We start from the raw sequence: 24,549 nt of genomic DNA, 5'->3' as shown, positions 1-24,549 counted from the left end.
GAGGGAGGAAGCATGAGAGAGTGAAGGCCGGCAGCAGCAGCAAAAGCCTGGAAGAGGCAGCCTGGTCTGGCTTCCGCCTCCGCTTCGCCCCCTCTTTCGAGTCCTCCGCGTTTCCCAGCGTGGCCTGGCTGGAGAGGAGGCAGAAGCCGGACCTGGCTGCCTCTTCCAGGCTTTTGCTGCGCTGCCAGCCTTCACTCTCACCCAGCCTCCCTCCCTTGCTCACACATCCGGCCTGGAGCAGCATTCCTTCTTCCCTGGCTGCAGGGAAGCAGCCAGAGCAACATGACTTTGGGAGAGATCATCCGGAGTTTCGGGGTGCGGTGTCATCTGTACGCAGATGATGTCCAGCTGTCACTCCTTCCCACCTGTCACTAAGGAGGCTGTTCAGGTCCTGAACCAGTGTCTGGCTGCTGTGTCGGACTGGATGAGGGCCAACAAATTGAAACTGAATCCAGACAAGACAGAGGTCCTCCTGGTCAGTCGTAGGGCCGAACAGTTCTTTAAGCCACTCCTCACAGGGCTTGTTCTCCAGACCCTTAATCATTTTAATTGCCCTCCTCTGGAAAGCATCCAGAGGAGGGCAACTAAAATGATCAAGGGTCTGGAGAACAAGCCCTATGAGGAGCGGCTTAAAGAGCTGGGCATGTTTAGCCTGCAAAAGAGAAGGCTGAGAGGAGACATGATAGCCATGTACAAATACGTGAAGGGAAGTCATAGGGAGGAGGGAGCAAGCTTGTTTTCTGCTGCCCTGCAGACTAGGACACGGAACAATGGCTTCAAACTACAGGAAAGGAGATTCCACCTGAACATCAGGAAGAACTTCCTCACTGTGAGAAGGGCTGTTCGGCAGTGGAACTCTCTCCCCCGGGCTGTGGTGGAGGCTCCTTCTTTGGAGGCTTTGAAGCAGAGGCTGGATGGCTATCTGTCGGGGGTGCTTTGAATGCGATTTCCTGCTTCTTGGCAGGGGGTTGGATTGGATGGCCCATGAGGTCTCTTCCAATTCTACTATTCTATGATTCTATGATTCTACAGGGAACAGGGTTACAGCCTGTGCTGGATGGGGAACCTGAAGACACAGGTTCGCAGTCTGGGGGTTCTCCTGGACTCATCGCTGAACCTGGAACCTCAGGTGCGGCTGGTGGGGACGAGGGTCAGGGCCTTCTTGGTGGTGGCTCCTCGGCTGTGGAACGCCCTCCCCAGTGATATTCGGCAGGCTCCATCCCTTCTGAGTTTTAGGACAAAAGTGAAGACCTGGCTTTGTGGGCAAGCGTTTGATGAGTGAATTCTGTTGGCTTCGACTCGGTCTGGATTAAGGTTTATGTGCAAGGTTTTGTGGACGAATGGTTCAAGGATTTTATACTGTATGGTTTTAAATGTATTTATCGTATTTTGTTAAATTATCTAATTGTTTTAATTGCTTATGTTTTACCTCCTTGTATTGTATATTGGCATTGAATCTTTGCCAGATTGTGAGCCGCCCTGAGTCCCTTGGGGTGAGAAGGGCGGGATAGAAATGAGGGAAATAAATCATCGTCGTCTCACTCGTTCAGTCGTTTTCGAGTCTTGGGCTAAATGGTCCAAGGGGTCTCTTCCAACCCTCTTTTTATTATTATTGTTATAAATCATGTTTTATTGATTAGCCCATCGGCCGTATCAAAACATTTAACACATAGACATACATAAAACATACAACCCGCGGTACAAAAGAAGTTAAAATAAACAAGCTGTTAAAAAGATCCCGTTCAGGTCAAATATCTGGATCGCCTCCACAGTTTACCCCAATTGATTCCAAATATGCAATTCTCAGCTGTGTTGCTTTGAATAGGAAAAGGGCTGTTTTGTGTGTTATTTTAGGATTCTGGCCGGCCAACCAAAATGAAGTTTTAATATGTGGGTCCCAGTGTGTTTTGTGAATAATGTATGGCCTGAGGTATTGGTCTCTCTCTTTCTTATACAGCTGAACAGTACATGTGCGATATCCTCCACCTCTGATGCTCCACAAATACAAAATCTAATTATTATTATTATTATTATTATTATTATTATTATTATTATTATTATTATTATTATTATTATTAACATTGAGGCTGGGAGGCCATCTGTTAGGGGTGCTTTGCTTGTGCTTTTGATCCACAAAGGCAGAAAGGAGTTGGGCTTATTATTATTATTATTATTATTATTATTATTATTATTATTATTATTATTATGTGTTAAATCTTTTATATATTGTATTTTACTATGTTATTTAACTATTTTAACTGTTTTATTCTTATTTTATTGTATTGTGATGTACTGGTAGTGATCCTGCCAGTTGTGTAAGACACCCTGAGTCCCCTCGGAGAGAAGGGTAGGGTAGAAATATTGTAAATAAATAAATAAATAAATAAATAAATAAATATTGCTTGGTGGCCACCTGGCCAACTATAGTCCAGCCCTCCAATGATCTGAGAGATCGTGAACTGGCCCCCAGTTTTAAAAGTTTGGGGACCCCTGCTCTAAACCATCTGGTCTCCATCTGCAAAGAAATCAGGAGTCAATCTGTTTATAGGCTCTTGAATGTACTTACAGTAGACGTCGACCCGTATGGACTTGATGGCGGGAGAGCCCAGCCCGTTCTCGGCCTTGCAGTAGTAGCGCCCGCCTTGGTGCCGCTGGATATTGGAGATCCTCAGGGTCTCGTTGAAGACGCTCGAGTCTTGGAACCGGTCGGAGGCACTTCCTGCAGTTTTGGTCCATCTGATCTGAGCAAGGGACAAAAAGGAATGTTACTTCCCCTGGGATGCATAACCTGTGTGTAAAGAAGAATGAATTTTAGTTTACAGATGTCATGTTTAACTGTTTTAAAAAGGGTTAATATTTCAGTTACTCAGCACTCAGAGTTGGTTGCCATGGAGAAGGGGGCGGAGCCAACTGGGTTAGCTGAAGAGAGAGCAGAATTCGGAGGGAAAGTCAGTCAGTCTGTGGTCAGCGAACCACAGGGAAGTCTGATTCTCAGTTGGAGGATCAGGGTGGCTCAAATGTGGGATTTGAGTCCATTCTAAAATAAGTTTGGTGACTTATTTTAGGTAGTCTGTGCCCTGATAAGGTACAGGGAAGTCTGATTCTCAGTTGAGGGAATCAGGGAGGCTCAAGAGTTTATTTGAGTCAGTTTAAAATAAGTTTGGTGACTTATTTTAAGGTAGTCTGTTAGTGGAGAAAGAACTGACGTTTTAAGAAGTTTGGAACACCTCAATATAGTTTTGCAACTGTTCAGTAACGTGCCTCAAACAAGAAGAAAAGTTATTGTAACCATTAAGTTGTGCCTGAATAAACTTGTTATTGTTCTCTCAAACATCTCAGTCTGTCATATATACACACATTAAGAATAAACAACAAGAAGAAAGAAAAACCAAGATTTAAAAGTCTCCTCTCTAAGTAGCCAGTGGCTAAATCTTCCAATAGTGGTGGCAAGAGTTGATAATCTCCTTAACATCTGGTGGCCGCATTATAAACATCTTTACCTCTGATTGCAGTGTTTAAATTAAAAACATCTTTATATTGGTGGCAGCGGATATAGTTCGATATATAATATAATTTAATTTTAAAGGGCAGTAGCGGAGCAGTTGCAACAGTTCCTAGACAACACAGCTGGATTAGATCCCTTCCAGTCCGGCTTTTGTGCGGGACACGGGACAGAGACTGTGCTGGTCTCCATCACGGATCACCTTCAATGCCAGCTTGATCAGGGCGGGTCGGTGTTGCTTGTGTTATTAGACCTCATTGCAGCATTTGACACAGTCGATCATAATCTTTTGACCCACCGCCTTGCCGTTATTGGAGTCAGGGGGACAGCTTTAAATTGGCTGGCCTCCTTTCTTCACAACCGTGGACAGTGAGTGGAGAGGGGAGGCCTGGTCTCTGAGAGGTCCCCTCTACTTTGTGGGGTGCCTCAAGGGGCCATTCTCTCCCCTCTGTTGTTTAACATCTATATGTGACCACTTGCTCAGTTGGTCCGAGATTTCGGGCTCGAGTGTTATCAATATGCTGACGACACTCAGCTTGTGTTAAAGATGGAAGGCCGACCGGATTCTGTACCCGACAATTTTCATCAGTGCCTCAAGGCCATTATTGGATGGTTATGTTCCAGTAGGTTGAGGGTGAATCCAGCAAAGACGGAGATCCTATGGCTGGGCCGACCGGGCAGTGGGGATATCCAGTTGCCAATCCTGGATGGTGAAGCGCTACGCCCATCTTCACTAGTAAAGAGTCTGGGAATCCTCTTGGACCCTTCACTGACGATGGAGGCCCAGGTCTCCGCCGTTACCAAAACCGCCTTTTTTCATCTTCAGCAGGCTAGACGGCTAGCCCCCTATCTGTCTAGGGACAACCTGGCTACAGTGATCCAGGCTACGGTCATCTCGAGACTGGACTACTGTAATGCCCTTTACATTGGCCTTCCTGTGTCGGTGATCCGGAAGCTCAAATTGGTGCAAAATGCAGCTGCCCGGCTCCTTGCGGGGGTCTCGATAAGATGCCACATAACACCAATCTTACGGCAGCTGCACTGGTTACCAATTGAGCACCGGATCACTTTCAAAGTGATGGTACTTACCTTCAAGGCCTTACATGGTCTAGGGCCGATGTACCTGAGGGACTGCCTCACTCCCTACAAACCCCAGAGATCCCTCCATTCTGAGGACCAAGACCTGTTGGAAGTCCCCAGTTTTAAGACCTTGCGTCTAACTGCAACTAGACGCAGAGCCTTTTCAGTAGTGGCACCATCTCTGTGGAACACCTTGCCACCTGAAGTCCGTGCCTTGCGGGACTTGCCGGCTTTCCGCAGGGCATGTAAGACACACCTGTTTCGGCAGGCCTTTGAGTTCTGTTAGATGTTTTAAAAGGTGCTTTTAGGATGTTTTTAAGATATTTTTAAAGATGTTTTAAAGATGTTTTAAGATGTTTTTAAATTGTTGATTTTAGCCGGTTCTTCTAAGCCGCCCCGAGCCCTAGGGGAGTGGCGGCATATAAGTTTGAAAAATAAATAAATAAATAATAAAAACATCATCCTTCTCCACAATCGGTGTCAGAGGTGGGATTTTGGGATAAAAAGATTCCCCTCTGCCTGAGTTCTTTACACTGTGTTTTTCACAAACATAGTAATGGTTCAGCTGGATCAGACCCATTGATCCAACACTTGAATGGAGGATCAATGCATATGTAAAGATCTAGCTGTGACCAGACTAATCTTACTGTATCAGGTACACAACTCCCTTCCATACGACACACAGCACATCTACACAGCAGAATGAATGCAGCTTGCTTCCAGTTTAAGTAGCCTGGCTCAGAGCTATGGGACCCCAGAGCTGTAGTTTTCCCAAGTCTTTCACTTCCTCTGCCAAAGAGAGCTGATGCTTCCCCAAAAGACAATTCCGAGGTTTCCACTGCATTGAGCCATGACAGTACAACAGGGGTCAAAGCATTCTGCTTTGGATTCCGAACTTAATTGTGGCTGAGTGTTAAGAGCTGGATGTATATGGCCCTTATTGACACCCAATAAAAGAGAAAGGCAGAAATAAGGGAAATGCATGGATGTGCTTATGCCACTAACATGATTCAAGCCTGGGATGGGGAGTTGGGGATAAGCAGAAGACCTGTGCACACCCAAAAGACATCCAAATCTATCCAAAAAGGCCGTGTCATCAGAGGAACAAGTTAGGAGGCAGAATGGCTGTGGTTGCATATTTTCAGAGCATATTGTCAGTGTGACCAGGAGTCTTAGACACAAGGCAGAAAGGGCAACACGTGTAGGGCAAACTCCCATGTGTCGCACAACAACACTGCTCTTTTGGAAACCACTTCACATGTTTTTCCACCTTAGAAAGCAGTACATCCCGTGCACTGGCAATTTCACATAGTGCTTGTCTGGCACATTTGCAACCGCATCAGTTTCCAAACAAGAGCGCTGTCGCCCTGGTAAAAGCTGGACTGATTATACTGAGTCCAAAGCTGTAAAAGTAACATGAGGTGCCCTTGGACACAGATGTGCATTGTGCATGGATGTATCCACTCATGCATCATACTTAGGTGTGCATTGCACAGTTGACATGTTGATCAGTGTGCACACTTGGTGTTGCAATTCATGAAAGAAGTAGCATTGAGCAATTCAGTGAGCATACAGTCAACAGCTGGCAATCTGGTCAGTACTGACATCTTCATGAAAATCCCTATGTGTGCACAAAAATGTGCCATTTGCAACATCCATTTTCAGTCAAAGCTGTCATGACATTACAACATAGATTATAGTGGAATGATTGATACCACATGGACCGATGCACAATAGCAATCAATTTTCATTGTGCCACTCATCCATGCACATCTGGTCATGCAATCATGGATTCATAGGATTGGTAGAAACCCCAAGGGCCATCCAGTCCAACCCACTGCCATGTAGGAAAATACAACCAAAGCCCTCTCAACAGATGGCCATCCACCCTCTGCTTAAACAACCTCCAGTGAAGGAGACTCTACTAGACTCCTGGGCAGCACATTCCACTGCTGAACAGATGTAAGATCATATTTGATGGAATCAAAGAGTTGGAAGAGATTTCAAAGGCCAGCCAGTCCAATCACCTGCCATGCAGGAATAGACCATCAAAGCAACCCTGACAGAGGACCATAGTAGTTCCTCTCTGGACACATACTGTCTCATCCACATCTTTACTGAATCTTGATGGCCAGAACTGGGCACAAGGTTTATTCCAAGGGAGACTTCACCAAAGGATAACAGAAGCAACACTACAACTTCCCTCGATCTCAACACTAATTCCTATTGATGCAAACTAGACTCGCATTGGTTTTTTTAGCTGCCATATCACAGTATTGGCTCATGTTCAGCTTGTGTTCCACTAAGACTGCTAAGGAGGCCATGAAAATGAACAAAATCCGGTTACCAGTAATAAAAAACACCAGAATCAAGGCAGTAAGTAAGGAACACCACTCAGGGACAGGAGAATTCCAGACAGCAAACAGTCAAAGTCCAGTTAACACCTCCCAAACAGAGGATGTCTCCAAGCAACAACAGCCAAGCCACCTCAATGCAGATACCCTCACTGAGTGACTTTGCAGCTTCATGGATTCAAGCTTGCTAACTGCAACATTCACACTTACTTTAAACAGAAAGGGGTTCTTTCTCCCACCCTGGATATTATTCCACAAGTACTGTATATACTTGAGTATAAGCCTAGTTTTTCAACCCTTTTTTTAAGACTGAAAAAGCCCCCTTCGGCTTATATTCAGGTGAGGTTCCAGGTTGGCTTATATTTGGGTCAGCTTATACACGAGAATATATGGTACATTTATTATTTTTCTCTATTATTGTTGCTACTATTACATTTCTTTTTCTCTATTTTATTATTATTAATAATGCATTTATTATTTCACTCTGATCATATTATTATTATTGTTACATTTATTATTTTACTCTATTTATTATTACATGTATTATTTTACTCTATTTATTATTACATGTATTATTTTACTCTATTATTAGTAAAAGGATACATAAGCACATTTACATTGAAGAAGATGAGAATAATGATTGGATCAGAGTTGGACAGTCTTATCTTAAATTTGAGCTTTATGTAAATATTGAAAAACATTTAACCTACTGGTGCCTCAATTAATGTAATTTTATTGGTATCTATTTTTATTTCTGAAATTTACCACCCTCAGCGTATACTGGAGTCAATGTTTTCCCAGTTTTTTGTGGTAAAATTAGGTGCCTCGGCTTATATTTGGGTGAGCTTATACTCGAGTATATACGGTATATACACACTCTACTTGCCTTACTGTCAACAGAACCTCTGGAGATGCCATTAGCCACAGATGCAGGGGAGACATCAGGAGAGAACTGTTGGTGCATTTTTAGTGTAAGGGTGAAATGATGAATCAAGTGTTTTTACTGTTGAAGGTTTGCAACTATGTGCACCGGACATGTTTTTCCAGCAACTTAAGTGTTAACAGCAGGCCAGTTTTGAGTGATAGCCTGTAAGAGCCAATAGGTCATGATTTCCGGTCTGAGCGGGCTGTTCATTATTTCTGACAGGGGATGATTGGGTGCAGAGTGGATTCCAAAATTCATCATCCCGGTCTCACCTCTTTCTCCAGACTGTCTTCCCATGCGGAGAATCAGCACTGGTCAACAAACACTCCAGCAGGCGAAGGGGTCAGTTGGAAATCAACTGTTGTTAAACAGTTGCATTTCTCGGCTTCAGAGCATAGCATTCATAGTCCATCTCCAGCGAATGTTCAACGCCGAACACACACTAAACAGAAGACACTCCCCTGCATTCCACAGACCAAGAAGGAATTCCCGGTCAAACAAACTTGACCCCATTGGTCCTGTGATACGTCAATCAAAGCAGGTTCTTATTAACTCCATAGTTACTGAAATGCCTTGCCGAAAACTCACACAGAAGGCATTTCTAAAAGCCTAGATTGATTTTAACATTTCACACAATTCACAATACCCTGACAATTTCTGCTGTGGAATGTGCTGTTATCAGCAGTGAGTGAGCTTCGCTGATCGGCAAGGAGAAAGCATGTCTCCTATGAGCGATGGACTCAGTAACCTGTAAATAACATATATATATATATATATATATATATATATATATATATATATAGTCTAAGAACCGCTGTGTTCAGCTGATTAACAACTGTGGTGTCATTTGCCGGTGCTGCTTATCGGGACAGGCAAGCAGTCTGACTGAGGATGTATTGGTGAGAGGTCTGGATCACCAATAAATTAGGGTGGTGCGGAGCTGATGATTTTTAACCCACACCCTGTCAAAAACATGGCCATGCAGTCTGAGAAACTTACAGCAACCCACTCCAAGATCTCTTTCCCATGGATCCTTTTCCAAACCAGGTTCCTCCCATCCTATGTCTTCACATTATAGGCTCCAAGCCATGCATGGGACAATTTGGGCCCTCCAGGTGTTTTGGACTTCAACTCCCACAATTCCTAACAGCCTACCGGCTGTTAGGAATTGTGGGAGTTGAAGTCCAAAACACCTGGAGGGATCAGGTTTGCCCATGCCTGCTTGGTGCAATCATCCCAAAGCTTTGAACTCTCCCTCGGCCAGAGCCATGCCTTGCTATCCTGGACCCCAGACAAGGCTTTGTGTCCCTTATCTCCTTTCTCTCCATAAGACAAGCTCAGGAGTCAGTCTGTCAGGGCCTCCAAAGCCACAGCAGATGCGTTCTGTCAGGAGGATTGGCCATAGATGTGAGACGGCTAAGCTCCACATGGAGATTCCTTCCCCCACCGCAGACTGTCAGCGTTTTTCTATTTTTACACCCCGCCAGGAGCGGCTTCCCATCATCTCCTTGCGCAAGGAGGGTGCTGCGGGATAAATGCTTGATAGGATGTCAGGCTGATTGTGTTCCCTCCCCCGTCAACACCACACACACACACACACACACCCCAATAGGATTTCGCATTAGAAAAATTCATCTTCCCGGAATAATTGCTGGGGGTGGGAGATGAGGGGGCAGAGAAGGACGAAGCTGTTCACGAGGCATTTGATTTCTTTTTCAATCAGGTTTCGAGTGGGGAGAAATGAATGAGACATTGACACCATTTTTAGGCTGAACATAATGCATTTTGTTATCAACTAGAGAGGCTCATGAAGCCAACGTGGTGTAATGGTATTGGTTTATCACTCTGGAAACCTGGGTTCAAATCCCCATTTGCCCATTGAAACTCATTGGATGACCTTGTGTGAGTCACACACTCTCAGCCCAAGGAAACTCTCAGGATTGTCATAAGTTAGAAAGCACATGAAGGCATACCATAATAATAATAATAATAATAATAATAATAATAATAATAATAATAATGAAGAAGAAGAAGAAGATAATAATAATAATAATAATAATAATAATAATAATAATAATAATAATAACAACCCCCCGCAGGTGCCACCTTGATGTGGTGGTGGGGCTTAACCACTCCAACAATGACTGAGGGCTGTGCTGGTGGTAGTGTAACTACCGGCAGGTCCAACCAAGCCAGAGAGGCCTCAGCGGAGGAATGGAACCAAGAGCACCTAACCATTAGCATTATGGAGAAACAAACCAAAACGAAGTCTATACTGGCTCGGTCGTCGCCCAGGATAAAAAGCACCGTGGTGGATGCTGCTGATTCTGGACATCCATCGACAAGTGGGCTACAGAATCATCAAAACCCAAATGAACAGTCACAGAAGCGGCAGAAATATACAATGCCAGAAAACCGCACAGTTATGAAATGCTATTACAACTCTGAACCTGAAAAGCGCGGCTACCAAAAAAGGATGCATCAGCTATGGAAGCAAGAGTACCCTGACTCACAGATAACAGAACCCTGACTGGCTGACCAATGAAGATTCATAATCAGAAACAAAGTGTTCAGTGAAGTTGAACTCGAAGAAATCCAGAAAATCTGCAAAGCAAATTACCATCAGACCACAGCACAGACAGCAGCAGAGACTCCAACAACACTTGGAATGGTGTAATAGATTGAACCAGAAGGTTTGGAGCCTTTGCAAGAATTTGATGAACCAGCACTTGAAACACCAAAATTTTGCATCTGATGTACATGGATGACCTGAAGCTGTATGGGAAAACAGAAACTGAAATCCAGTCTCTGACTAACACTGTCCAAATTTTTAGCACTGATATTCGCATGGAGTTTGGCTTGGACAAATGTTCTACAATGGCATTGAAGAAGGGAAAAATCATTGAAAGTGAGGGCATAAATATGCCTAATAGCCAAACAATAAAGTGTCACCAGCCAGAGGCCTATAAATTAGGCTTGCTCAAATAATTCGATTTCCCCATTACCCGTTATTAATTCGTTATTTTCGTTTGTTTTGAAGCAATATACGACCTTGATTGTCCACACGTCTGGATATCGCGGTTTCGAATCGCGAGAGGCCGTTTTTTCTTATTTCTTCGTTTTTTTCGTTAGGAAAAAAAAGCTTTTGCAAATCACCCAAACTCCTTTCCTTTTGCCCCTCAGCAAAAGGGGCGTCACGGGCTCAGCCAATGGGAGGGGGCGAGGGGGAAGGAGGCCGAGGAGGAGGAGGAAGACGGAGGGGGGAAATGGCCGCCGCCGCCGCCTCGCCTCAGCTCAGGCCTGGAGAGACAGAGAGGGGCCCGGCGGTGAGGAGGAAGAGGCCCGGGATGCGAGGGGGTGTGGGCCAGGCCCGTCCTCGGCTGCTCCCAGGGAGGGAGGGAGGGAGGGAGGACTACGACTCCCAGGGGCCCAGATTCGCACCCTCCCTCCCCCCAATACAGGTCTCCATACCACGCTACATGAACTTGAATGGATACTGTGGTTGTGTTGTCGAAAGCTTTCATGGCCGGGATCACACTGTTGTGGTATGTATTCCGGGCTCTATGGCCATGTGCCAGAAGCATTCTCTCCTGACGTTTCACCCACATCTGTGGCAGACATACTCAGAGGTTTTGACGTCTGTGCGAAGCTAGGCAAGTGGGGTTTATATATCTGTGGAAGGTCCAGGGTGGGAGAAAGAACTCTTGTCTGTGGGAGGCAAGTGTGAATGTTGCAATTGGTCACCTTGATTAGCATTGAATAGCCTTGCAGCTTCAAAGCCTGGCTGCTTCCTACCTGGGGGAATCCTTTGTTGGGAGGTATTAGCTGGCCCTGATTGTTTCCTGTCTGGAATTCCCATTTTCTGGGTGTTTCTGGGAAGGTAATGGCACTCCATGTAGTCATGCCGGCCACATGACCTGGGAGGTGTCTATGGACAACACTGGCTCTTGGGCTTAGAAATGGAGATGAGCACCAACCCCAAGAGTCAGACATGACTGAACTTAACGTCAAGGGATACCTTTACCTTTACCTATACACACACACACACACACACACACACACACACACACACACACACACACACAAGCAGGGACTATATATACAATATATATCACACACACACCAATTTAACAAAGTTTCAGCCACAAAAACAAAGTTTCTGAAGTAGAACAATGACTTTCACAGTAAAGACAACCCAATTTAACAGGAAATAAGACTTTCAAACCAGAAACAGATTTCTGCAATTATTAAAAAATGGTTTATTATAAAAGCTATGAAAATTCTCCAAAAATCAGAGGATAAGGGAAACGTTCCAAATTTTGGTGAGCTATCAGTGTTAAATGTGTTCTACCACTGTACCAAGTTTGAAGAAGATCACTCAAAAAATGAGGGTGGGAGAGTCCTGTAAAGTCCTCTCCCTCTTTGCTGTTTTTGGGAATTGCGCATGCGCGTCCGCCATTAACGAATTAATTTTGAAAATAACGAATTTTCGTTAATTTCAAAAAATTTTGGGGGCCAAATTCGGAAATACCATCAGAAACGAAAAGCTGCCCCCCTCTAGTTTTGAAACGAGTTTAGAATCAAATTTTTCATGGATTGATCAAGCCTACTATAAATATCTGGGCATATTACAGCTGGAAAACATCAAGCATGAACATGTGAAGACTGTGGTCAGTAAAGAATACACACAAAGGGTCAGAAAAATTCTCAATAGCAAGCTCAATGGAGGCAACACCATCAAGGCCATAAACACCTGGGCCATACCTGTCATAAGATATACTGCTGGCATTATAAATTGGACACAGGCGGAACTGGACAATTTGGACAGAAAAACAAGAAAACTCATGACCATTCATCATTCACTGCACTCTCGCAGTGATGTTGACCGGCTGTATCTGCCTAGAAGATCAGGGGGCAGAGGACTCTTACAAGTAAAACAAGCAGTCAAATAAGAAGAACATGCCCTGGCAGAATATGGAAAGCAAAGTGAAGAACCTGCTTTGATTGAAGTCAAAAATCAGAAACTCATAAAAGCACAACAGACAAAAAATCAGTACAAGAAGACTGCACTACAAACTAGAGCTGACAGCTGGCACAACAAAACATGGAAAGTTCCTTGACAAAATTGAAGGAAAAGCTGATAAGGAGAAGACCTGGCTCTGGCTCACGAATGGGACCCTGAAGAAGGAGACAGAAGGCCTGATCCTTGCAGCCCAGGAGCAAGCCATCAGAACAAATGCAATTCAGGCCAAGATCGAAAAATCAGCTGATGACCCAAAATGCAGACTGTGCAAGGAAACCGACGAAACCATTGATCATATCCTCAGCTGCTGTAAGAAAATTGCACAGACCGACTACAAACAGAGGCATAACTATGTGTCCCAAATGATTCATTGGAATTTATGCCTCAAGTACCACCTCCCAGCAGCAAAGAACTGGTGGGATCACAAACCTGCAAAAGTATTGGAAAATGAGCCTGCAAAGATACTGTGGGACTTCCGAATCCAGACTGACAAAGTTCTGGAACACAACACTCCAGACATCACAGTTGTGGAAAAGAAAAAGGTTTGGATCATTGATGTTGCCATCCCAGGTGACAGTCACATTGACGAAAAACAACAGGAAAAACTCAGCCGCTATCAGGACCTCAAGACTGAACTTCAAAGACTCTGGCAGAAACCAATGCAGGTGGTCCCGGTGGTGATGGGCACACTGGGTGCCGTGCCAAAAGATCTCAGCTGGCATTTGGAAAGAATAGACATTGACAAAATTACCATCTGCCAACTGCAAAAGGCCACCCGCCTGGGATCTGCACGCATCAGCCGAAAATACATCACACAGTCCTAAACGCTTGGGAAGTGTTCGACTTGTGATTTTGTGATATGAAATCCAGCATATCTATCTTGTTTGCTGTGTCATACAATAAAATAATAATAATAATGATAATAATAATAATAATAATAATAATAATAATAATAATAATATTTACTAATTGATTTGTAAGCTACCTTTCACTCAAAGAGGGACCCAAGGTGGCTCCAAAAGAAAATCAATTTAATCAGAAACTTGCATATTAGAAAAAACTGGCCATTCTGGCGGCCCCTTTCTGGACACCTTCCAGCTTCTCCTCTGTCTTTCTGTATTTGGCCTCTGTTTAAAAGTCTCCAAAGGAGGAGCGCTCACTGCCCTCGGAAGCAGTCCATTCAGTTCCCAAATAGCTCTTACAGCGAACAAGTTCTGCTAGATCTTTACACAGAATCTCTGATGATTGGAATCCATTTCAAATTGCTCCGGCTCTTGGGGTGAGGAGAAAAATGGCAAGTGCGTTTCCCGCTTGCCTGGGAGCATGAAATGTACCAAGATTTACATCCCGAGATGCCAGCCCCTTAATCGGAAGCAGCAGGTTCCTTAGATTGCATTCCTTTGCAAAATGCTCCCAGTTTAGCCTATTTTGCCCGTAAGGCCGGGGAGTGCTCACTAATTCATGGAAGGCTTATCAATGAGCAGAGAAAGAAGGAGAAAGAGAGGGCAGCCCCGCGTTCCTTTCCACAGCAAGAAATTGCAGGATTCCTTGGAAACCCACATCGGAGCAAGTGCAGGAGGAGGCGGCCCTTAATGTCACTTCTTTAGTTGATGTTTGTACTGTTGTTATTCAAGATGGCTCAGCAGGACGGCAACCTGGGCCCACACGGAAACTGGCAGAATGGGCACAGCTCTCTTTCCCCCCCCCCCTCCCTCCCTCCCTTCCTTTGATTCTTCCCTTGCTTCCTTCTTTTCTTCACTTTCTTCCTCCCTTTCTTTCTTTGATTCTTCCTTTGCTTCCTTCTTTGCTTCACTTCCTTTCTTCCTTCCATCCATTTTTTTCCTTCACTTCCTTCTTTTCTTCACTTTCTCCTTTCCTTCCTTCCCTCCCTCCCTCCCTCCTTCCTTCCTTCCTTCCTTCCTTCATTCCTTCCTTCCTTCCTTCCATTGTTTCCTTCACTTCTTTCTTTTCTTCATTTTCTCCTTTCCTTCCTTCCTTCCTTCCTTCCCTCCCTCCTTCTTTCCTTCCTTCCTTCCTTCCTTCCTTCCTTCCTTCCTTCCTTCCTTCCTTCCTTCCTTCCTTCCTTCCATTGTTTCCTTAACCTCCTTCTTTTCTTCACTTCCTCCCTCCCTCCCTTTCTTCCTTTGATTCTTCCTTTGATTCTTCCTTTGCTTCCTTCTTCCTTCCTTCCATCCATCCATCCATCCATCCATCCATCCATCCATTAATTTTTCCTTCACTTCCTTTTCTTCCCTTCCTTCCTTCCTTCCTTCCTTCCTTCCTTCCTTCCTTCCTTCCTTCCTTCCTTCCTTCGATTGTTTCCTTCAATTCTTTCTTTTCTTCACTTCCTCCTTTCCTTCCCTCCTTCCTTCCTTCCTTCCTTCCTTCCTTCCTTCCTTCCTTCCTTCCTTCCTTCCTTCGATTGTTTCCTTCAATTCTTTCTTTTCTTCAATTCCTCCTTTCCTTCCCTCCTTCCTTCCTTCCATTGTTTCCTTAACTTCCTTATTTTCTTCACTTCCTCCCTCCCTCCTTTCTTTTCTTCCTTTGATTCTTCCTTTGCTTCCTTCTTTCCTTCCATCCATCCATCCATCCATCCATCCATTGATCGTTTTCTTCACTTCCTTCTTTTCTTCACTTACTCCTTTCCTTCCCCCTTCCTTCCTTCCTTCCTTCCTTCCTTCCTTCCTTCCTTCCTTCCTTCCTTCCTTCCTTCCTTCTTTCCTTCCTTCCTTCTTTCCTTCCTTCCTTCCTTCCTTCCTTCCTTCCTTCCTTCCTTCCTTCCTTCCTTCCTTCCCTCCCTCCCTCCCTCCTTCCTTCCTTCCTTCCTTCGATTGTTTCCTTCACTTCTTTCTTTTCTTCAGCTCCTCCTTTCCTTCCTTCCCTCCTTCCTTCCATTGTTTCCTTAACTTCCTTATTTTTTCACTTCCTCCCTCCCTCCTTTCTTTTCTTCCTTTGATTCTTCCTTTGCTTCCTTCCTTCCATCCATCCATCCATCCATCCATCCATTCATCCATTGATTGTTTTCTTCACTTCCTTCTTTTCTTCACTTACTCCTTTCCTCCCCTCTTCCTTCCTTCCTTCCTTCCTTCCTTCCTTCCTTCCTTCCTTCCTTCCTTCCTTCCTTCCTTCCTTCCTTCCTGGGGGGCTCCCAGGGGCTGATGAACCTGCAGCTGGGCAAGCCCCCCTTGTTTGCTGTGGCAATGGCTCAGAGATATTCAGTCTCTCCAAATGAAATAACACCACTTATTAAAAGAGTTAAATACAAAACATGTGAATGTTAAGTGAGTTGAAAACAGTTTCTTGAAAGCAAGTCTTACAGTTATTCAACACAAAGAGTAGAAGGAAAGGGACCCGATCACAAAAGAAACTCTACAGAATTTGGAAACCAAGATGGCACAGCAAGTGGGGCAGAAAGGAACAATGTTTGAATCGAAGAATCCTAGACTTGGAAGAGGCCCCAAGAGCCATCCTGTCTAACTGCATCCTGCTATGAAGGAAAACACCACCCAAGCCCTCCCAACAGACAGCCGTCCAGACTTTGCTTTATTCCTTCTAGAGTAGGCATCGTATTCCACTGCTGAACAGCCCATACTATCAAAAAGTTCTTCCCAATGTTTAAGTGGAAGTTCTTTTCTTGGAGTTTGAACTCATTGCTCCATTCTGTACCTGGAGCAGCAGAATAGAAGCTGCCCACTTCCTCAATGTGTTATTCTTTCAAAGACTTAAACATGGCTCTTGTTGTTGTATTTTGGTATAAGGGTGAAATGTTGATTCAAGTTTTTTTTGCTGTTGGGTTTTTGCAACTGTGTATTCCGGCATGCTTTCCAGCAGTACACGGGTTAATGGCAGGCCAGCTTGAATGATAGCCTGCCTAGCCAATAGGTCAAGCCTCAGAAGGGCGGACAGGACGTTCATCATTCTGCTATGGAATGTGGGAGTTGCCAGCAGCAGAAGAACTTCGCAGACGCTCGGTAAAGAGAGAGGACATGCTTTGCCTTGCTAGGGAAGCATGGGTCCTATGATCGATGGACTTTGTAGTTGTATATAGTTTGTATATATAATAAAGGTTTGGAACTGCTGTGAACAGCTGAATTACTACTGTAGTGTCATTTGTTGGTGCTCTTTAGCCAGATGCTTAAGCAGTCTGACGGAGGATGGATTGGTGAGAGGCCTGACTCACCAATAAATCGGGCTGGTTCGGAGCCAATTAACCCCCTGACAGCTCTCATGTCCCCTTCTCTCAAAATCTGTTCTCCAAACTAAACACACTTAGCCGCATAAGCTGTTTCTCATCAGGCTTCGTTTCCAGACCTTTGACCATGTTGGGGGCCCTTCTCCGGACACCTTCTCCCTTGTCCATCTCCTTGAAATGCTTTGCCCAAAACCGGACACAGGGTTGTTATTCCAGGAGAGCTCTGGCCAAAGCAGGATAGAGTAGGACTTTGACATCCCTCGATCTAGACTCCTATTGATGCAGCCTAGGACGACATTGGCTTTTTTAGCTGCCGCATCGCACTCTAGTCTTGACTCATGTTCAGCTTCTGGCCTACTAAGACTCCTAGAGTCCTTTCTCATGCTCTGTTTACAAACGAGGTGTCAAGCCATGTAAAGCTAAATGGGGGATGCCATACAACAAAGACCAAATGCAGAAGTCTAATGTCAGAGACAAGAATCCAAATGTATCAATGAATGGAAGTTTTCAAGATGTTGTTTTGCAGCAATGGAATGGCCTGGGCTAAGCTAATTATTAATTGGCAGTTAATCACTCCAGCTGGCCTCATTAGCCCAGCATTAAGTGTTTAAAGCAGAGCAGGTTGTTGCCTGACCTTTTGCTCTGTGCTCTTTAATTTACCTTGCCCAACAGGGTGGAATGCCTCCATCTCTTCCAGATCTGCAGCTGCAGTCTTCTAAGATACATAATCCCTCACAGGTCTCAGAGCTCCTGCAATGTTAGAGAGAGGACTTTTTCTATTTTGTCTTAAAGGGATCTGTTTCACTCAGACACAATATTATGTGCCAAGGGAACTGCTTAAATCCTCTGTGCAGTTTGGGTGCTGCTTCTGCCCTCCTGACCAAGGCTTCTTTGCCTTTCATTTAGGCATCATTTCAAATAGTTCCAATGAGAAGGAAAAATAGGAGTTGTCTAAAGAAATGGATGCCCTTGAAACTAGGACTCAGAGCAATGCACTCAAGTGACAGGAGGAGAGATTCCACCTAAACATTAGGAAGAACTTCCTGACCATATGAGCTGTTGAACAATGGAACTCTCTGCCTCAGAGTCCAGTGGAAGCTCCTTCCTTGGGAAATTTTAAACAGATGCTGGATGGCCATCTGTTGGGGTGCTTTGATTGTGCTTTCCTGCATGGCAGGGGGTTGGACTTAATGGCCCATGTGGTCTCTTCCAACTCTTAGGATTCTATGATTCTCTGGATGATTGAGGCTGGATCTACACTATCATATAATCAGTTCAATACAGTTAATCTGCATTCAGAAACTGGATTATATGGCAGTGTAGATGGGTCTTAAGGAACTTAAAACTGAGCTAAGACTGCTGAAGGCTTCCATGGCCAGAATCACTGGGTTGCTGTGAATTTTCTGGACTGTATGGCCATGTTCTAGATCAGTGATGGGCAACCTTTTGCGCTTGGTGTGTCAAAATTCACCATAAAACCTAGCATGACTTGGGTGGTGTGTCACTTCGAGAAAAAAACAATAATTTCACAATATATATAGTTTAAATAACAAAAATATATAATTGAAATATATAACTGTATTTAATATATCAAAAACTATTTACTAACATTATTTCCATGTACAACAATCTATGGTACCTCTTGCAGTTTCCACACTGATTTCTCTCTATTCTAGTTTCAATGTAGTCATGAATAATGAATAATATAATAATAATATAATAAACAACAAAACCACTGGACCAAATCATACCAAATTTGGCCACAAAATACATAGTCATCCAATCAATCTGCATGCGGCAGCGTGTCAGCAAAAATGGCTAGGCGTGTCAGTGCTGACATGCGTGTCATAGGTTGGCCATCACTGTTCTAGATGCACCCTCTCCTGACATTTCACCCACATCTATGGCAGGCATCCTCACAACCTCTGAGGATGCCTGCCATAGATGTGGGTGAAATGTCAGGAGAGGATGCATCTAGAACATGGCCATACAGTCCGGAAAACTCACAGCAACCCACTGAGCTATTAATACCTTGTATATAATGGTCGAAATTCCTTAAAGACACCAGTTCCCATCTGATCTGACAAGCTAAATAGGATAATCTATGGTAAGGACCTGGATGGAAGACCATTTAGAAATCCCAGGTGACAGCCTCAGTGTCAGAAGAAAGAACTGGCCTTAACACCTTAGGGTCTTCTTTAAATAAGAAAACCCTACAGAAATCATGGTGATGCCATAAGTCATTTTGAAGGCCCATCATCTGACCACATTTTGCATGCTGTCCTGTGTGATGGCACACTCCCTCCCATCGCCTGAAGTCTCCTCAGCCTGCCAGGCTAATTCAATTAGATCCCGGCTCTGGATCATATGCTCAGCAATATGGTGAGCGCCAGCCCTTTGCCAAGACTCTTGGGGAAACAGGAGCCCGGCCGTCCCCGAAATATGCTTTGCTGCCTAATGATGCAGGCAAGGAAGGCAGAGCGAGCGCCGGATGGATGCCTGGCCCCGGGTCAGAAGTTGGGAGCCCGACATGTGCCAGCGCAGCCCCTGCACCCGCTCCAGGCTGCCTCTCTGGGCTGATGGATGGCTCCGCATGGAACCCTTTAGCCTCCGCAGATGTTCCCCTCTGGTTCTGGAAATTCGCTCTACCCAGTTTGGTTTCAAAGCCTGAAACGGAGGAGAATGAGGCTCCGGAGAAGAGGAGAACACTATGCAATGGACGGCATCTTGGCCGCGTCTTGTAAGTTCCTCTATGGAAGTGGATGGACACATTAGTGAGATAAAGGAGGCCAAATTCAAGGAATCTTAGAATCTCAGATTCTGAAAATCCCATTTTGCCAAGCAGGAAGCCACAATCCAAGCCCACCCTACATCAAGCCTCTGAAGCATGGAATCACAGAACCACAGAATTGGAAGAGACCACAAAGGGACATCCAGTCTGACACCTTGCCATGCAGGGAAGGCACAATCAAAGCACCCCCAACAGATGGCCCTCCAAGCCTCTGCTTAAAAACCTCCAAAAAGGGACCTCCACCGGACTCCCAGAGCAGAAAAAAGTGGGACTAATCCTTCTCTCAATCCCTATAAATAAAGCCTAGAATTGCAATGGCTCTTCCTGCTGCTGCATCACACTCCTGACTCCTTGCTCAGCTGTGGCCTGCTGAGACTCACAAATCCCTTTCACAACATCCTTCTTAAAACAAGGCCCCCAGAAGTGGAAATATGATCATGATGTAACACAATTTTTGTTCCTGGTTATACATGTCATTTCCTAATTGGTTCTTTCATAAAAAAAAAAACATGGGACAAGTTTATTAAACTGGAAAAACTTTGTGCGGAACATGCTACAACGTATTTTGCTATAGTGTTTCAATAAATATCACATAGAGACTCAACCAATTTAATATCATTTATGACAGCCACAAAAACAAAATTTCTGGATACTTTACAATACTTACTTTCAAAACAACTACAGTAGAGTCTCACTTATCCAACATTCGCTTATCCAACGCATTTTTGTAGTCAATGTTTTCAATACATCGTGATATTTTGGTGCTAAATTCATAAATACAGTAATTACTACATAGCATTACTGCATATTGAACTACTTTTTCTGTCAAATTTGTTGTCTAACATGATGTTTTGGTGCTTAATTTGTAAAATCATAAACTAATTTGCTGTTTAATAGGCTTTTCCTTAATGCCTCCTTATTATCCAACATATTCGCTTATCCAACGTTCTGCCCGCCCGTTTATGTTGGATAAGTGAGACTCTACTGTACTTTGAAAGTAAGTATTGCACAATTAAACAGGAAATAACACTTTCAAATCAAGAGCAGAAAAGTTTTCAAATGTTGTTACATAGTGTCATGAGGCCCAACCGACACAGGTTATAGTGAATCTGCTAGTTCCTTTGTTTTGAAAATAATTAAACTATTATTTGCCTTCTCTGCTGCAGCATTGAACTGCTGGCTCGTGGCTCAAGTTTATTATTTATTTATTTACCCCATTTGTATCTTGCGTTTCTCCACCCCGAAGGAGACTCAAGGCGGCTTACACAGGCACTTGTTCAGTGCCTACCAAACACATTTAAAATATCAACAAAATTAAAATGCATATAATAACATTAAAAACCTGACAATCAATTAAAATGATGCTGTCCAAAATCATAGTCTAAAGTCTTTCTGTGGTCACAAATTAGACATCTATTACTGCACTATGTTCTTATCCAAAAGCTTGATCCCAGAGCCAGGACTTCACTTTCCTTCTGAAGGAAAGGAAATGGGAAAGGAGGGGGCCGATCTTATATCGCTAAGGAGGGAGTTCCATAGCCAAGGGGCCACCACTGAGAAGGCCCTGTCTCTAGTCCCCACCAGCCACAATTGTGAAACTGTTGCGCCCCTAGGCTGTGTAGGCACCTCAAAAGCACACTGGAGCCACAGAATATAAGCAAGCAAGCTCTTTATTGAAGTTATATGCAAGCAATAGCAAAACAAAGTTCAGAGTCAATAAAATAGGGTTAAATCCACAAGAGCAAGGTGCTTGAAAATCTTGAAGCAAGAGTCTGTAAAAGTCACTCAAAGAACATAGTCCAAGGCTGGATATTAAAGTAAGTCCCAAGAAAGGTATCAAGAATAGTCCAAACAAGATTAATCCCAAGGCATTGAGTCAGACGATAACCACAAGAAACAAGACTAGAATGCAGGATTGACTCCAAGATAGTCCAAGGTATGAAGTCAATGCTGAAACACAAGGCGCGGGTCTTGACTAGAATAAAAACCAAACAGCAAAGTCACTGGATTATTCAACTGGATTCACAGGCAGAAGTGAGGCTGGAAATTGAAGCAAGATACACAGCTGCAGGAATACACAGGAACATGGAGCAAAGATCTTTCTTTCTTGAATAAGCAATGTTACCACCTCTGGCTGTGGCAGGGAAAGCAAACCCTTTTAAGGGAAATCCAAAGTCTTTCTCCCATGAGAAGATTGCTCATTAGTTTGCTTCAAAAGCAAACGCCTGCTTCTTCTTAGAGACTCTTGTTCCCTCCAGTGTCTCAGCTCCCACATTCAAACTTGAATGTCCATCTGGCACCTGGAGATCCGACATTGACTGCTGTGAGGAATGTGGTTCAAAATGCCTGCTTGCAACCATTCTGTCTCTGGTCCCAGAATCCACTGGGACAAACTCTGGCTACATCTCAGGCCCAAACCCAGAGTCCTCTGGCAAAGCAGGTGCAGGAACAATCACTGGCTGAATGGGGCCAATCTCAGGCTGGGCTACAACAGAAACAGGTGGGATTGAGAGAAGGGCCTCCCCAGATGATCTTAATCTTTGAGGTGGTTCATAAAGGAAGATATGTTCGGACAAGTAAGCTGGGCCATAACTGTTTAGGGCTTTATAGGCTAAAGACAGAACTTTGAATTGTGCTCGGTAGCAATTACGAACAGCACCAATCCCAAGGTGCTTTTCACCTTTGCAGCTACTAAGGGTCTATGTGTATTGTGGAATGAATGCCATCTGCCATTGCTTTCACTGCCCTGGCTTTATGCTATGGGATCCTGGGGATCGTAGTCTTACAATCAAGCATCAACACTGCTTTTGGAGTTGCATTAACTTCTTGTTTTGTCAATGTTGTTTTGTGCCACCTTGAGGGTGACTTTGACCCAAAAAAAGTTGTGATTCTAAGTCCCGAAACAAATCCACAATAAAAATATTAGCTTGAGGCTCCCTTCTCTTCAGATGCAGCTTTGGTTAGGTTATGTGCTGTAATCAAAACAACTTCCAGCTCTATATGCCTTGGAAAGCCCAATCGGGTGCCAAGAAAAGCTGAATAATGCATCATGCTACCAAATAGATGGTTTTGCAGGCATTCTTTCGATTTTACTATTCAGGGTTCGGAGGAGGGACATGGAGAGAGCCAGGACAGTAAAGCATTTCTATTCACCTCTCTATGCCTTAAAAATTTATCAAATCATGGCCATTATGTTCAACTGCCAGGACAAGAAAGGTGCAATTCAGCAGAAAATGTACCAAATACATCTAAAAATGCATCTACGTGGCAATATTAATGCAATTTGACATCATGGCCCAATGCCACAGAATGCTGGGAGTTATAGTTTTACATAGCTGTAACCTTCTCTGCCAAAGGCTGCAGTTGAGCCATTGAACTACAAATCTCACCATTCTATAACACTTAATTAAAGTGTCCACAACATCATTAATTCTACAGTTCACATGCCATTTAGATGCACCCTAATAGGCCAGGTATCCCCCCATCTTATAAGCATACATTTGCTTTTTGTAAAAAATACTATTAGGAGCATGATAGTTAATGGTGCCAAATTGCATTAGTTCTGCAGTACAGATGCAGCCTATGTAAATTTTGAAAATACAGATCAGATACAGATCTACAACTCAGTCACTGCTAATTTCCATTGGATAGAAATGCCTGGGCACTTAATCCATGTGTAAAATACATTTTTGATGGACATGTGACAAAACACCTTGGGAATGACTGAGAGGGTCTGATGAAATACCAGAGAGGTGAGTCATAATTGTTGTAGCCTGGTCAGATTCTGAGGGCTCAGAAGATGAGGAAGGGGATGCTGGGATAGATTCAGTGGGCCCAGAGGAGGATAGAAGTGGCCTGGAGAGAGTGATTTTGGAATCTCCTGGCAGTTCCCACGAGACTGGAGAAAGTGATATCAGTTCTCATGAGAATTTGCCAGAAGTGAAGGTTGAGAGAAATTGGGAAGACTAATGTTTGTCCAGGTCAAAGTGGTTGAAACTTCGGAGGCAGAGCTTACAACAAAGACAGACTCGCTTTTTCCAGAGGCTTAGAGATAAGGAAAGGAAAACAGGTGTGTGAAGAATGATGTCATGGGAGGGATTGAGGCGTTTTAATGTGGTTTCTGCTGGTACAATGCTGTATTCAAGTGAACAGCTCTTGGTTCTTGGTCCTACGTTTTTGGAATTCATGTATTTGAGTTTCTAAGTTTGTTCCTGTTTCTGGTTCATGTGTGGCATAGATTGCCTGTCTTGTATACATGCTACAATGTTTATGGATTGACTCTGGCGACTGTATTTGAAAGGATTTTGGACTATTGGCTATCTTGGAAATAACTTTTGGAACTTTGATTCTCTTTTTTAGATTTGCTTATTTTTCATATACTCTTCTCTAAATAAACCTTTATTTACTGGATTATCTGGACAGAGTGTGGTTTGTGGTGAAAAGGTGTTTCGGGGCTCTAGTGCAACAACAATAATGTGAGATGGATGACTGGAGGTTGCCTCATTAATTTGTCCCTTAGTGATGACAAGTCACTACCTTGGCAGCCACCTCTCCGCAAAAGTCAACATTGGCACTGAAATACAACACCGCCTGAGTTCTGCGAGTGCAGCATTTCTCCGAATGAAGCAGAGAGTGTTTGAGGATCGGGACATCTGTAGGGACATCAAGGTGCTTGTTTGTAA

The 24,549-nt window shown here is 43.9% G+C and overlaps 1 protein-coding gene across 4 annotated transcripts in view; it reads right to left on the bottom strand.

The window, feature by feature from the left end:
• Positions 1–24,549, bottom strand: part of mdga2 (MAM domain containing glycosylphosphatidylinositol anchor 2) — a 514,926-nt gene that overhangs the window by 251,915 nt on the left and 238,462 nt on the right. For all 4 annotated transcript variants that reach the window (XM_062968720.1, XM_062968722.1, XM_062968721.1 and 1 more), the window contains exon 3: positions 2,567–2,741. In XM_062968720.1, the coding sequence (XP_062824790.1) occupies positions 2,567–2,741 (175 nt within the window). The remainder of the gene's footprint in view (positions 1–2,566; positions 2,742–24,549) is intronic.

This window comes from Anolis carolinensis, chromosome 1, assembly GCF_035594765.1.
Source record: "Anolis carolinensis isolate JA03-04 chromosome 1, rAnoCar3.1.pri, whole genome shotgun sequence".
Lineage (NCBI taxonomy): Eukaryota > Metazoa > Chordata > Lepidosauria > Squamata > Dactyloidae > Anolis > Anolis carolinensis.
This window is presented reverse-complemented; position numbering and strand designations above follow the sequence as displayed.